At 40.4% G+C, this 15,822-nt stretch overlaps 1 protein-coding gene across 5 annotated transcripts in view; it reads left to right on the top strand.

Moving 5' to 3' along the window:
- mical2a (microtubule associated monooxygenase, calponin and LIM domain containing 2a) overlaps positions 1–15,822 on the top strand; it is a 41,169-nt gene that overhangs the window by 17,325 nt on the left and 8,022 nt on the right. For 2 of the 5 annotated variants that reach the window (XM_071488520.1, XM_071488519.1), the window contains exons 6-22: positions 79–234; positions 605–705; positions 1,001–1,258; positions 1,958–2,073; positions 2,178–2,304; positions 2,439–2,529; positions 3,787–3,934; positions 5,257–5,456; positions 6,471–6,574; positions 6,786–6,854; positions 6,946–7,080; positions 7,547–7,651; positions 8,710–8,976; positions 10,695–10,802; positions 13,373–13,553; positions 13,656–13,732; positions 13,823–13,919. In XM_071488520.1, the coding sequence (XP_071344621.1) occupies positions 79–234; positions 605–705; positions 1,001–1,258; positions 1,958–2,073; positions 2,178–2,304; positions 2,439–2,529; positions 3,787–3,934; positions 5,257–5,456; positions 6,471–6,574; positions 6,786–6,854; positions 6,946–7,080; positions 7,547–7,651; positions 8,710–8,976; positions 10,695–10,802; positions 13,373–13,553; positions 13,656–13,732; positions 13,823–13,919 (2,340 nt within the window). Of the gene's footprint in view, positions 1–78; positions 235–604; positions 706–1,000; positions 1,259–1,957; positions 2,074–2,177; positions 2,305–2,438; positions 2,530–3,786; positions 3,935–5,256; positions 5,457–6,470; positions 6,575–6,785; positions 6,855–6,945; positions 7,081–7,546; positions 7,652–8,709; positions 8,977–10,694; positions 10,803–13,372; positions 13,554–13,655; positions 13,733–13,822; positions 15,789–15,822 lie in introns of those variants that run through there. The other 3 variants (XM_071488517.1, XM_071488518.1, XM_071488521.1) reach the window with 3 other exon arrangements.

Below are 15,822 nucleotides of genomic sequence, written 5' to 3'. Positions count from 1 at the left end.
GGCTTAAGGCTTCTTTTTTATGTTTCTGTTCCATTGTCTCCCTCTTGCCCTCTCTTCCCATGTCTTTCTTTCTCCCAGGTTTCAAAAGGAAGGAGTTCAGGGGTAAACTGGCAATCGCTATCACAGCCAACTTCATTAATAGGAACACCACCGCAGAGGCCAAAGTAGAAGAGATCAGTGGAGTGGCCTTCATCTTCAACCAGAAGTTCTTTCTTGACCTCAAAGAGGAGACAGGTGGGAAAGAAGCACTGTCAACCTGCCACATTGTGCTTTCTGCTTACATGAAGATGAAAGTATGAGGATATCCTACAGAGTGTGCCCAATACACAGGATGTTCCTGAAGTATTTTTGGGTTGTTTAACAGTAAGGTTGTGTTTCTGTTGTGTTAGCTCTGGCTGTAATCAGTCAGCATTACTGTATTTTTTTAGGTGATCTTCTCAACCTCTAGCAATACAAATCTAGAAGTTGGCACGGCAATATATTAGGCAGAAAAAGACATTTATAGGTTTGAGTTTGTTGCTCTTGGAAGCATCCACCACAGTGGGCTGTCTTGTTGGTGCATTTAAGAGTTGTAGCCATATTGAAACCATGTCATTTCTTACAGGTATCGATCTGGAGAACATCGTTTACTACAAGGACAACACGCATTACTTTGTTATGACTGCCAAGAAACAGAGCCTGCTGGACAAGGGAGTTGTCATTAATGTAAGCAGAACACACTATATTTAGGTCAACTGTCCGTATTGTCCAAACCAAAACTTTTGGAGATAAAGCAGCGCTTTGGAGGTGTAGAACCAGGCTATTTGGATAAATTTCACTTCTTTTTTATCATTTCACACATTTTGATATACAGTAGGGTATTTCTTTGACATCTGTGTGTAGCAATCCTAAAAAACTCTCTGGGAACAGATTATAAACAAGTTAATCTTGGTCTGTTAGAGATGCTAAGCTCAGACTTACTCTGTGTGAACTCCCCCTGACTGTTATGCTTCTTCAACAGGATTACATAGACACCCAGAAGCTGCTGAGCAGCGAAAATGTCAACCAGGAAGCTCTTCTGTGCTACGCCCGAGAGGCTGCTGACTTTGGCACCAACTATCAACTTCCCACATTGGATTTTGCCATTAACCACTGCGGGCAGCCAGATGTGGCAATGTTTGACTTCACAAGCATGCACGCCTCAGATAACGCTGCCCTGGTCAGGGAGAGATTTGGACACCAGCTGCTGGTAGCACTGGTTGGCGACAGTCTGCTGGAGGTGAGAAGAAGCTAGCTGTAATCATGTGAGTTTAGGAAGGCAGCAGGGTTTTGAGGAGCCTGACTGCCTGGGAGAAGAAGTTGTTACAGAATCTGGCAGTCATGGCTCAGATGCTCTGGTTCCTCCTGCTAGATGCTGCAGAGTGAAGCGCGTCAGAGGGAGGAGGGAAGGATCCGTTACAGTGCCGCCAGTTGTTGTTTTGATTTATGGTCCTATTCCAGTGCTGTATATGAGATACTCCACCGCCTCTCTCAAGGCAGACTCATTGTAGTCGATGATGTTCCCACTTGTCATTGAGGCAGAGAGAGAGATGTTAGAGAGAGGTTAAAGCGTTAGCATTGACAAAAGTTATTTATCCACATTTTTCCTCCTCTCTTCTTTCCTTTTATTTAGCCTTTATATTTTGTAAGGGACATCTTCACCCACAAAGTGCCCATCTCTTCTGCTGACAAATTACTGACACACTTCACTCAAACATGGATTTCTCCACTAATCAACTCCTGCCTTGCACTTATTCCCTATTATACAGTGCCTGTATATGATAGATCACCTGTTATGTTTTTATTTTTTTTGCCTGACTGATAAAAAAGTATGTGAAACAGACACAAAATCATGACATGTGCCTAACCTTAGGTGTTGATGTTGTTTGTGTCCTAATGTATACTGACACACACACATTTGTTTTGTGTTTCTGTGCAGCCCTTCTGGCCAATGGGGACGGGTTGTGCTAGAGGCTTCCTGGCTGCCTTTGACACAGCCTGGATGGTAAAGAGCTGGGCTCAGGGTCGGACAGTTTTGGAGGTGCTGGCAGAGAGGTACACACACACACACACACACACACACACACACAAGCGATATGTGTTTAGATTCCTACAGTCTGAATGAGCAGTGTTCATATGTTTTTTTTGCATTTCTGCAGGGAGAGTATTTACAGGCTACTTCCACAGACAACACCAGAAAACATTGCCAAAAACTTTGAACAGTACACCATAGACCCTGGAACTCGTTACCCCAACCTCAACTCCTCCTGTGTCAGGCCACACCAGGTGAGAGGGAGTACTCACTTTGACAATACCAGATTTTTACCATCTGTCCCTGTGTTGGTTTCGTTATTAACAAGTGAACACAATTACTTGAATCTCCTGACTGTGATCATTTCCCCTTTTCCTTCCTGTTTCAGGTGCGTCACTTGTACATCAGTGGAGAACTGAATTCTTGCTCTCTGGAGCGTGCTGCTACCATTCGACGACCTGTCAATCTCTGCAGACGCGGTAAGTTTAACAGGAACTGACAGATTCCTGTGTGTTGTTGTGCCTCTGTGGTGGCAACAGGTGTGGCTGGAGGTATAATGGGGTCAGGTTGTTTTCAGGTTGTCTGTCTGTCCCATTCTTGTGAATGCAATATCTAAGTAGCACCTGTAGGGAACTTCATTACGCCTGGCACAAACATTCACTTTGATTCAAGGATAACCTGATTAGGTTAGAATTTGGTGGTGAAAAGTCAAAGGTCAAGGCCACTGTGACATCACAAAACATGTCTTTGGCCATGACTCAAGAATTCATATGCTAATTATCACAAAATGTCACACAAATGTCTGACAGGATAAAATGATGAAGTGATGACATTTTATATTCAAAAGGTCAAAGGTCAACTTCATTGTGATGCCATACTTTTCTAATCATGATTCAATGCTGTAAGAGATTGTGACCATATTTCCTGCATACTGACTGATTGGTGGAGACATTCTAGTTTTTATGAATGAATCTCTGGATCAAAGCTTGCAAAGAGTGCTGCTGATTTATCTCTAGATTATCCAGGGTAACAATCTCACAGGTTGATAGGGTTTCCTCTCCTGTGTTACTGTAAAAGGATCCTCATATTATAACATACTATAACATTGTAGTCTACATCGCTCCTTTTTTTCCCCTCTAACAGAAGTAGTAAGGAACCAGAATTAACTTCAGTTTAGGGAATAAGTCACTATCTGAGGTTTGTTCTTACATGTGGGCTCATCAGGATGAGGAAGCTGTGAAAGAACAGCTGCTGGGTTGTGGTAGAAACAGTCAAATACACATATCTTGCTCTCTAAGCTCAACATTACTTTATGTTCCTGTCTATAAACAAAAAAAATCTCTTTCATCATTTTGAAATGTATATGTATGTATGAGGTAAAAAGTAAACATTGGTTTATATTTATGGCAAAGTTTTGTTATAGTTCTGCTGAGATCAAAGTCCGGTTAGATCTGCACTGAGAACAGTAAAGACAGAAGCTCTACACTCTGAACTGAGCTATATGTTCCACTGGAGTAGCTTGAGTGTTTTGCAGGCGAGTGAGGACAAACATGTTCGGACAGAGATGCGTACATACTTCAGTAACAACGCCCACCGTTTCTGTCATGACTTTATTTACTGTCACAGCATGTGTTGGTCCATTCATTCCTGTTGTTCTAAGTGGCTCAACACTGCCTGCATAAGTTATTTGAGGATTGTTTTATAGAAAAGTATGACTTTCATTGTTTCTCTTGTAGAGTCAGAGATCAGACCGGCGAGGCTTCTTACCTGGTGCCAAAAACAGACAGAGGGCTACAGGAATGTGACGATCACAGATCTGACGTCTTCTTGGCAAAGTGGCATCGCCCTCTGTGCCCTCATCCACAAGTTCAACCCTCAGCTGATGTAGGTACACACATCAGATAAAAGCTGAACAGCACCTCATTAACGTCATCTGATCTCTTCACAGTATTTAATGCTGATGTACATTCAGATGAAGAAACCTATTTTTTTGACAAATGAACTCTGCACCCTTTTTGTAACAACTAGCCATGAGGAAAACTATTTCTCATGGGTGTGTTAAATATGCTCGGCATGGGAGCAACTTGTTTATCTGTGCATCTTTGCTGCTGTGCTCTCTACCTCCTCCACACACTTTTTAAAGTGCTGATAGATGTGAAAAAGACTTCATACGTAGCCGTCTTACATGTGAAGCTAGCTGCCAGTATAAAGTGCGGAGGAGTTTTCAGGAGTGCACATGTGCATATTTCACAAACTTTTATACAGTTTTGTCTTGGGTTTATGAACTCAACTGAAATGAATACTAGCTTCGCTTTAATGTGCTCCAAAAATGATTATTATTGAGTCGTATAGAATTCTCAATAATGCTGATCTGGAGCCGTGGAAAAAAACAACTCACGTAGGACTTAGTGTGCTCTGGTACCCGCTTGCAAAACAACAAAATCCTCCTTAAAAAACAGAAACTGTACCTTAGTTTCCACCTCTTAGGGTTAGACTGCCTTGCACACCATGGAATTAGTCAGTGCAACTGTAGATTAGTACATTTACAAATCTAATTATATCCTCTCACTCTTTAATTATTGCCTTCGTACCTCGCCACATGCCACTACAATTTCATGTGGTACTGTGAGTTTCCAGGAACCGCTGCCGTTTTTTTCCCCTTCCCTCCTCCATATGCATGCCTGTCAACAGAGCCGACTGCAGAGAGGGGAGCAGGTTCAGAGAAAAGAAGGAGAAGAAAGAGTGAGCCTCTGAACGTACAGAGGAACACCAGAGTTTGTGTGTGCTGCTGCTAGGTTACTGCTCTCTCCTTACATTATTTCTGATGGTCTCACTGTCAGTGTAGGCAGAGACATCAGAGCTGTTTTCTTTTCTCCCATTAGTAGTAATTTGCTGCCATTTTCTCCTGCAAGGACATTCTTCTACGGGGTTGAAAGTTGAGTGAGATAAGTTTCTGTGAAAAGTCATTCCATTGTGATGAGAGCGTCTGCTAGGAAGCAGTTCGCAGAACTTGCTGTAACAGTCCTGTCTCAATATTCAGGTCATCTTTAATAGGGTGTGACACAAAAAAACATTAAATGTTAAAATATGTTGAAAGCTGATATGTTGAAATCTAAAAAAAAAAAAAAATAATGAAAAAAACAAAACAAATGACAACAGTATGACATATTTAGCTTGAATCTTTTTTCCGTCCCTGCCTCCGTCAGAGATTTTGATTCATTAAATGAAGAAGACCACGCTGCAAACCTCCAGCTGGCTTTTGACATCAGTGAGCGGGAATTTGGGATCCGATCATTGACGTCTGTGAAGGAGCTGAGTGCTGGTGAGGAGCTGGATAAGACCAGGATGATCACCTACCTGTCCAAGTTCTATGAGCTCTTCCGTGGAACACCGCTACCTGCAACAGGTACTCTATTTGACTCTACTCAGCCGTACACTGTTCTACTGTACTGTGTTCGGTTATGCTCCTCTCAAATCTACTAGCCTCAACTGGACTGTTCTCTACTCTGCTCTACTCTATTCAGCACTATTTTACTTTACTGTACTCTATTTGATTCAGCTCGAGTCCACTCAACTCAATTCTACTATTCTGTAGTCTACTTGACTCTCCTACTCTCTGCTTGGCTGTACTGAGCTCTGTTTTATTCTGCTGCGCTCCACTTTGTTCAACTCTCTTGTACTTGATTTGGCTTGATTTGAATTGAATTCTACTTTCCTGGAATCCACTTGCCTCTGCTCTACTGTGTTGTACATTATTCTACTCTACTCTACTCTACTCTACTCTACCCTACCCTACCCTACTCTACTCTACTCTACTTTACTTTACTCTACTCTACTGTACTCTACTCTTTCCTACTCGACTCAACTCTTCCTGTACTCGACTCCACTAGTCTGCTTTTCTCTGCTTTTCTCAGCTACTACTACTTAACTGTAGACACTGAGGCCTGTTGTTTAATATGCTGTTGTTATCCTCTTCTTTGTTTCTGGTTCTGTTGGATGACTAAAATATGTACAAATGACAAAAAAAACCCAACTAAAATTCCAGTTGAAGGTATTAAATATCTTCTGGTTTCCTGTGAAAACTTGGTCATGTATAGTGGCATGAGAGGAATGTGTATTTGTACCATAGCTGTGGACTGTAGTAGTCTGAGAATCTGGACGACATGAGAACAGCTGCCTGTCTCAACAGAGGAGCTATGTTTAATTGTATAAACTCTGACAACTACTTACCTTCCTCTCACATACAGCTGTGTGATTGACCAAGGCTTTATTTTTAATGGGAGCATCCCTCTTCACAAAGACAGCACTCACATGACTTTCCTAATCTATAAGGGGATAATGCATTGATATTATCTGACATTTATGGCTGTGCACGATGGAAAATGTGAAAACTCTAATGCAGTCACGTGTTATACTGCAGGCTCCAGAGGAGTGGATGAAAACAATGAAGATTATCCATCTAAGGAAGTCAGAAGTAATAATAATGTGCTCAATCTTGCAGTGCCCAGGAAACGGGTCCCCAAGGTAACACTGGCATTTTTAAATGTTATGTGCTGCAACATGTTGACTGTCTCTGCCTTCCATTTCCAGTACAAGTGGGATTTATTTTATCCACATATAGTATTTCAATGTCACAAGAGTTTTTATTTGACCACCTTATTGCTGGTTTGAAACTCCTTTTCTTGGGACTGCTGGGTATTCAGTCTTATGTTATTTCCTCACTCTGTACTTTTAGGATGAAAAGAAGTCTGACGGTACAGACCCCATTTACAAAAGGAGGCGAAAGTTCTGTTATTTGGAGGAGGTTTGTTAATAAACTTTTTTTGATTTCAAAAGCAACCACTGTGTGGGGCTTGTGATATACTTACTAAAATCTGTGTTGTGTCTCTCTTTAGGCCACCAATCTGTCCAGTAATGGCTCCTCAGTGCGAGAGGGGCAGGACCCTAAGGAAAATAAAGTGCGCTCAATGGCTACTCAGTTGCTGGCCAAATTTGAGAGCGCACCCAGCCACACCGTCCGCAGAACACAGGTAAAAAAAGAAAAACAGTACTGTGTTTTAATATGGGCGTGTAGATTTTATTGTCTTTTATTTTACTGTAGTAGGACTATAGTTTTCATTGTAGTTATTTAAGGATGAAAATAAGTATGTATGTACATGTGTATGTATATACCTTATTTATGTATCTATTCATCTATGTATTGATCTACAGATATACTTTTTACTTTTAAGTTTTATCAAACTTTCCTGTGTACAGAAAGTTAAAAATGGCTGTTTGCCCTCTTTTTCATGAATCATAAGTATGTTTTAAATTTCCCCTTGCTGTGAGCTGGAGCTCTGACAGTGGTCTGCGGTTTTAATCTGACAGAAGTTTCCTTTTGCTAATGTTACAAAAGTCTTCTCTTGTCTGTCATTTCCACCATTTAATCTTTTCAGCCTTTGTTCTTTTTGTGCCTTTTTATTAACTGTCTTCCTAACATTTTCTGCAAAATCTCAGTCAGACTGTGAGAGGTCCTCCCCGCTGCAAACTCTTGACCTGACTAAGAGTCTGCAGACAAAGCTCAGGCCTCCGGTCCCACCTAAACCTCCTCCTGAGATACAGGTAGTCAGGAGCGGCTAGACTACATTTACTACACCCTGTAGTACTGTATAAACAGTAGTATTTGTACACTAATTCTGTTGTACCATCCCAACAACCATACGAATGGTATATTAAAACACTCAACACTGACAAACAAACACACATTTGTAAGCACATCTTATACATGTACATGTTCCTCAAATACAAGGCTCAAACTATACAATATACCTAAAATAGGAGTTTGGATATGAACAGACCATACCGGTGGTTTTACATTCTTTAGTCATGACTGACTTAGACTCTAATTTCACTGAAACTGAATGAGTTACTGCAGTTATATAGCTATGTAGTTCTGTAGTTATCAGAAACTTGACCTAACATCCCACAAAGGGTTTTTGTCCATTTTTTTTTTTTTTTTTTTTTTTTGTATAGCGTGAACTATGTCTGGTAATATTTACAGTACACTTACATAATGTTTCCCCAATATCCTTAACAAACCAGACAATAACACCCCTTCCTCAGATGTGCAGTTGCTGAAGTTGAAGCATTGTATTCATGAGCCAAGCTTTTGGAAAATCATACCCACTGGGCAAACACAAGGGAAACATGAGTGTCAAGAAGGATAAGGATAATGTGAATTTAATTTGAATTTAGCTGTTGGCTGTTGACTCGCAAGGTCAAAGTTTTAAAAAACGGTTCCTGCTCACAACTGCATTACCATGTGATGTTACATAACTTTGGCAAAACATGAAGCAGGCAGAATATTTGCTGTAATGGATTACCTATGCAAGTTGCTATTCATGCTGTGCTGGCATGACTAACGCTTGCCAGGAGGGTAAGAAATCAATCTCAAAAACTTGCACTATGCTTTGGCTGGCAGCATTGCAAAGTATTTATAATTTATAGTTAATGGACTGAAACGTATAAAACCACCTGTATGGTTCTTTAAATGATCTACATCCTCCTCCACCCTGAAGGAAAAAAATAACAATAAATTCAAGCCTCACTGTTTGGATACTTGATGAACAACCGAACATACCACAGCTCACATGTGCACTACTGTATTTTATCCCTCTCAGTTTGAAGTCAGTATCAGAAAAGCAGCCCAACAGTTAGTCCGACTGCCACCAAAGACTCTGCCCAAACCCCAGATCCAGCCTCAGTCCCAGCATGCATTTTCCATAGTGAAGCTCAGACATGTTGATCAAACGCACACTGAGACGAAGCCCCAGCCTCAGTCTGAGACTGCAGATCCCCCTGCTTCTTCTCCCTCCTGCCACTCAGCAATCCAATTCATGACAAGAATCATCCAGCGCCTCAGGGAGGTGGATGAACACGTCTCTGAGGTGAACGCTATCTCCTCTGTCATATCTTTAACTTCTTCCTTCTTCTGTTTTCTTCTCTGTCCTCTTGCTAAACCATTGTGATTGTTGTATGGTCTGATCTCCAAAAAATCCCCAAATGGAATGTTGATTATATATTATGTCCTGATTATACATTTAGTTTTGTGTAATGTGCAGTCAGATGGATGAAGTCAGCCCCTAATTATCCAGCCTGACAAAAATGGAAAGAACAGGCCTACAGACCTGGCACAAGCTGAGACAGACACAGTTGGATTATTGGCCAGTCTGCGTCTGTGTGGAGCGGGTCGGCCATAGCCAGCCTGCAAAATTGCTCGCATTATCGAGTCATTTAATGTAGAACTAAATGTTGTTGTTGAGAATTGGGGATGTGTGTTGTTTCAAATGTAGTTTCACCTGTTTTTGAAATACAGGGAACAGACAAAATAGTGTAAAAGACATAAAGATGGGTTATTTTACTATTGTTAGTTGGTTAGTTTTAAATCCCGACCATGATTTATGTCACTTCTCCTCCGTACATAGATAGCTTTTAGTGTTTTTTGGCAGATGCACCTGAAATGTTAATACGAACGAATTGGCTCTTTCAGAGCTCTGTTAATGTTGCGTAATGCTTTTCAACTCTCTCCAAGGCCTCTTTTATAGCTGACACCACTGGAATACAATGTGTGATTTAGGCCAACTGTGTTATCATTAAAGACATAGTTTGACAAGTTAGATGAGAAGATTAATGCCTCTCTCATACCAGAAGATGATCAGCTTAGCATCAATTATTGAAGCTAGGGGGAGACAGATAGCCTGGCTTTCTATAGAGTTCAAATATACATCCCCCAAAAAACTGACTTATTAACAGTGTCTGTCTCGTTCGATGAATTCACTTTACAAAAGACAGTTTATGACTTTAGAGACAGTCACGTGGTGTGACTACATTTTGGCTAACAAGAACAGGGTGCAGTCATTTCCCATAGTGTTTTTACTGAGATGCAGTGCAGAAGTGCTGTTGACTTTAGAGATGCTGATAGGGGGATTTTTGAACGTTGGACAGAGGCAGGCGAGCTGTGTCCCCCTGCTTCCACACTCTATCTTAAGCTAGGCTAACTGCCCTCTAGCTTTAGGTCCATACTTCACGTGCAGATCCTTTAACTCCACTAATAACAAAGTGAATAGAGGAAGTATTCCTTCACAGCTGTATTATCAATGTGTAGATAATCTAACTTTGCGCACAGCGTTCTTTTAAACTAGTCTTAAATGGAGTTATCATACTTTAAATCAATGTGCTGTGAAATTTGATTTGATTCATTTAAGCCATAAAGACTCAATACTCCACAATGTGATTTATTAATGTAGATGTTTTTTTGGCTGAACCAATATACTTGTCTCAGTTTTCTGTCCTAGTACAGTATGAGTAACCACATCAAGTGGGGTGTGAAATTAATGTAATAAGGCGGCCTTCGTTCCACACAACGACGTTATTGTTCTCCTCGTGGCAATGCACACATAGCTGTCAAATCCTGCTTCTTATTGGGAAAGCAGAACAGAATGGTCTTTCATTGTTTAACTGTGTAGGGCTTATTAAGTGGTTATTAATCTAAGTAATTATGTCTACAGACAGAAAGCTCCTCATTTGTTGGTGGGAGAACTCACTGTACTGAGGAGGCGAGACTGATGGTTTTTCTTTTGTTCCTGTGCTCCGTGTCATCCTGCAGAAAAAAGCTCAGACACAACAGACTAGAGAATTTCACACAAAGAGTATAAAGGAAAAAGCTGTTCACCTTAGAGGGTTGTTCTCAGGAGACAGCTCTGCTGTAGTCAAGGTGACTATCTCCAGCTTGATCTGTGACCCCGTCCTGGGGTTGTGTTTTGCGTTACTTGCCCCTCACACTGTGTTTACTTGCATGTTGAAACACAACGTTTGCATGTTGAAACACAACAAGTGTTGCATGCCGCCAATTTTCTCATTCATATTCAGCTATATATGACCATCACCACCTGCAAGAAAGCATATTCAGTGGCAGAGAATAATAAGTGTCACTTTAACATCATCATTATCATTACACTAGATGTAATGCTTTTGGATGTAGTACTATCGATAGTATTATATTCTCTAATATGATAAGAGGAAAAGGAAATCAAAATCAAAAACCTCAAATCTCAATCCTCATGATGTTTGTCTGCTTAAGCTGGGGTTTAGTACTGAGAAACCCTTACTTTCCTTTTAACACACACCATAAGAAAAAGCGAAATATTTACTTTATTTAACCTATGGTGACAGAACTTTTGCATACAGTATTCACAGAACTGGTTTTTGGTAGAGACAAAGAAAATCTTAAAAATGTTTTAGTAAAACACATTTTAGCATTTTCTGTTTTCCAGTGATTGCCTTAACTAAACTCAATTGCCAGTTTATTGGGTACATCATGTTGTATTTTGTTGCCGCCATTTATGTGAATAACGATAGATTCATATTTAAAATACTCAGTTTAATACAATACAACTCAACAGCACCACAAACTACAGTCTGTAAAAATGACCTGAAAGTACAATCAATACCCAATGAAGTTTGGATTTGTAGCAGGGCTGTTGTAGGGTTAGGTCGATATTCAATAATATCAAATATGACAATATTTCCTGCCATATGCAATGTTTGATATAAGTCTGCCCTGCTGCCGAGTCTGACTTCCTTGCTTCTTATGGATATCACCCAGGCCTAGGCTATTGTATTAGACTGCATTTGGTGTTTATCTAGGTAAAACCTAATAAACTGGCAGATAAAAGAGTGTGTGTTCACTATGTCATGTTTGTTGCTGTGTTGTATGCATCCCAAAGGCAGGACTTCCAGACAGAAAGAAGGGCTGTTCTAAAAATAAAAGCTTAAAAGCAAGCATCTGAGCCCAAAATTTACATTGCTGTCATGTATCTTCTTAATTATAATAGACAGATTTATGCAAAAGAATCAGAGCTTTGCATGAGAGCTTTGCTTCTGACTGCTGTTTCGGCCTCTTATGCTTTTAATTACGAGCAGTCCTCACAGAGCAGAAGTGTGTGTTCTTGTGGTGGCACTTTGTGGGTTTCTCTGCTCCACCCATCCCAAACAGCCTGCTCCATCTCAACAGCCAGATCTCAGAGAAGGACCTACACTAGTTTAATGTAAAGGAGCAACTCCCGCTCCACAATTATGATCCATGTGTGTGTGTGTTTTTTTTTAATGTTTGGATCAAATTGAATTCCTGAAGAGCAACTGGGTTTCTATTTAGAACCATGAACCATATGACATGATGATTATCCCCTTTCTATAATTATCCCACTTGCTTTCTGTATCTTTTCCTCTTGGCTGAATGTTAGTGAGCAGTTGGAAAGGAGTCTGAGGCTGTAGGCTTTAGAGTAATGATGATGGTCACAGTCTCTGAAAATAAGCCCAGTCGCAGAGCCTCATACCGCTCGCTCTCACCTCAGCTGTCACTAAAAATACCACCAAGATGATGCCTGAGCACTCAGACATTCTGGAAGTGACAGTCACGAAGAAAATCATTGACATGGCTAAATGTGCTCCTTATCTTGATGTCATGTCAATCTCCCTGCCTGTGTTTCTGCTGAGCATGCCAGCTCCTCGAAGACTGACTCAGTGAACACAAAATTTAAATGTTTGGCAAAGAGTAATGTGACTAGACCAAATTCTTTCTCAGGTTTCATGTTGCAAACTCATAAACATAACAGTTAAAATGTTATTATATTTTTTACTAATATGTCATATAAGCATCCTCATAGTCAGAAAAAAATATTGAGCAGGAAACTTTATTCTTGACGTAGCGTTTTTCCAGAACCTCACTGATATGAAGAAAAAGCTGGTACGTGGACCCTGAGGCAAGAAGAAGTGATAATAATACACTAATAAACTTTATGTGTAAGACATTTCCTTAAAAAAAGCTACAGAGTACTTTCCAAGTGGAAGAAGAAAAATGGAGAATAGTGAATAAATGCAAATGCAAGTAAAACAATAAATGAGACAAAATACTGTTAAAAGAGAAAGATAAAACAAAAGAGATAAAGACCTTTAATATTAAACATATTAAATATTCAAAGGATTTCTTATAAAGGAATGCTTTGAAGAATGTTTTTTGTCAAACAAACAACAAAAAAAAAAAAAACCAACAGCAGTTTAAATTCATATTCTCTGACAGCTCTGACAGTCTCAGTGATCTTATTTTGTATGATCAATATGAAGTTATCTGTGTTCAATTAAGGGGAAATGGCCATTTAAAAGTAAGGTTAGAATCAGTGCTACATATGTCAGCTTCACTTATAACAAAGTGTGGAACATAAGCGCTCATCTGCTGTCATGAGTTCATTGTTTTTCTCCATCATCACTCTGTACTCTGTTTCCCAGGGCGGCTCATTACGACGGGCCTTCCCCCAGTCGGGTGACAAGTGTCACTGCTGCGAGAGGCGTGTTTATATGGTGGAGAGGGTCTGTGCCGAGGGGCTGTACTTCCACAGGGAGTGTTTTCGCTGTTCGACCTGCAGCTCCGCTCTGCGTCAGGGAGCACATGCTTTTGACTCCGAACAGGGTTTGTATCTTCAAATGGTGGAGCAAGATATTGCTTGAAAAGATCAGCACTAAATTGGTTTTGCTGACATACTTTGTCCTGATGTTTGCTGTAATCTTACAGGGAAATTATACTGCAAGCTTCATTTTGATCAACGTAACAATGGGACAAACCTACGGAGGAATTTCTCTCTACGCTCTGTGAGTACCTTGAACTTCTGTTTCATCTGGTTTTACCAGTACTTACTGTAGGAAGTCTAATATCTCTGTCCGTCACGTCCTCTGTTGTAGAGTCGTTACGGAGCTGGAGTTCAGGAGCGATGTGTTGCTGATGAAGAAAGCTCCCAGTCCAGCAGCACCGCAGACCTGCAGAGTGAGCCTGCAGCAGGTACCTTCAGCTCGTTCATACGGAAACGGCTGAGCTGGCCCCTGAGTGTGACTCGTGCCGTGTGTAATGCCCCCTGGTATCTGTCCTGCTGTGTGCGTAGTAAAGCACAGGCCCTCATTGGCCACCTGAGGGACAACGCCCAGGACTATACATTCCTGTTTGAGCTACTGAGCATGAGCTTGCCCCTGCTGTTTGTTTTACAAGAGGTACTGCTGCAGATGTACACAGAGGCTGTGCCTGATGGGCCCAGCTCTTTACAGCCTCTGCTGGTGTGGCTGCAGGAACATATCGGGCACAGGCTCATCTAGACTCTCAGCAGACACCAGCTGTTAATACTTCTCCTTGAACATCACTCCAAATGCCATTAAATCTGTGGCTGAGGTGCACATTTGTTGGCGTGCTCTTGTTATATTATCATTTGTAGTTGGGCACAAGCACCTTTTTTTATGTTTACTTGCCTGTTATGATGATACTGTAGTTAGATTTGCAGTGTGTGGGATGTACTTATTCATCAGCCAAAGAGGAGACAGTAAAGGTTGCTCATGCAGCTTTTTGCAGTTCACTACGGGCGAATGTGGGACAGTTTTTTAAGATAATGAAAGCTGCACCAGACAATTTTGCAGTGGTTAGATGTGGAAACTACCATACTCTTAGAGTTAAAATAGATTAATAGTAGTTACAATGCAAATAAAATAAAACAGGCCACAGTCAGTGCCTTAAGGACTTGAGACTGCTGAAATGTCCAATCATCATTGCTGTACAATTTAACCTTTTACAAAATGTCTCGGAAAATGGACCCTGCAGTTAGAATTTCTTAACTCAGGTTATGACTGACTAACTTGATGCACTTTATCTTTGGGAACTGCCTTGTGGACGTAGCAGGAAACTGTCACATTAAATAAAAGCCTAGTCTGATGTTAACACTGACCACCGGGCAGGTTTTCCTTTGACTCCTGCCATATGTTTTCTTTTAATATATATATGCAGGTATGCGTGTTTCACATCTAGGTTAGCAATTTGCTCATTATTTTTTATACTCTGACCACTCTGTTTACTTTACTGAACTGTTTTTATAACTTTTTTTTATGGATGACACCACAAAATCTCGCAGAGATGATTGATACTGTGGACATTGTAGAGGATTTAGTTCTACTTTGCTGCCACCTGCAGTTGACTCTTGGAAAACCCATGAAGGCAAAATAAAATACCCCACTCCTCTTGACGTATAACATTACAAACAATTACATTTTAAATGACTGATTTATGAAATGTTTTCCTATTTAGTGTAGACAATAGAAGCTGGTGAGCATGCTGTGATGTGTTTGAATGTGCTTGCCACTCTTGCCTTAATTTTAACGCATGTTGTTGGAAGATCAACGGCAAACCTCTTTGACTGGAAGACACAGTCGCTTCCTACTCATATACACTATCTAATGATGCTTATGAAGCACTTTAGAGTTGCAGAGTGTTTTGTTTAATTTTGAAAATGTTTGATGATTTAAATGATATTTGCAGAAACTTCAGGCATTATGTCAAGTGTTTACGGCATGATACCTGGGATATGTAATATAATGTTTGTGGTTTGTTATCGGCTGCCTTTTATTTCATGCTGAATTACTGAATGTGCTGCATGTAATATGAGCTAAGTGTTTTGTTTACAGTGCAGTACAGCTGGAAAACCTCAGCGTTTTAATATACCAAAGAACTGTTCTCATACACACTGACTGGATTTGTATAATATTGAAATTGTACAACACGACGACAGTCATGCAAACTGTAACAATGTACAATGGTGCCAACATACAATATCTTCTTCATCATGAATGTCAGTATTTGTTTTGCTTTCATAAAAATTTTCACTTTTGTGCATTCAGCTGTTTTTATTTCTGTATGGACGTTCTCT

Source organism: Trachinotus anak, unplaced genomic scaffold (genome assembly GCF_046630095.1).
Source record: "Trachinotus anak isolate AG129_WGS33_773 ecotype Australia unplaced genomic scaffold, CSIRO_AGI_Tana_v1 ptg000011l, whole genome shotgun sequence".
NCBI lineage: Eukaryota > Metazoa > Chordata > Actinopteri > Carangiformes > Carangidae > Trachinotus > Trachinotus anak.
This window is presented reverse-complemented; position numbering and strand designations above follow the sequence as displayed.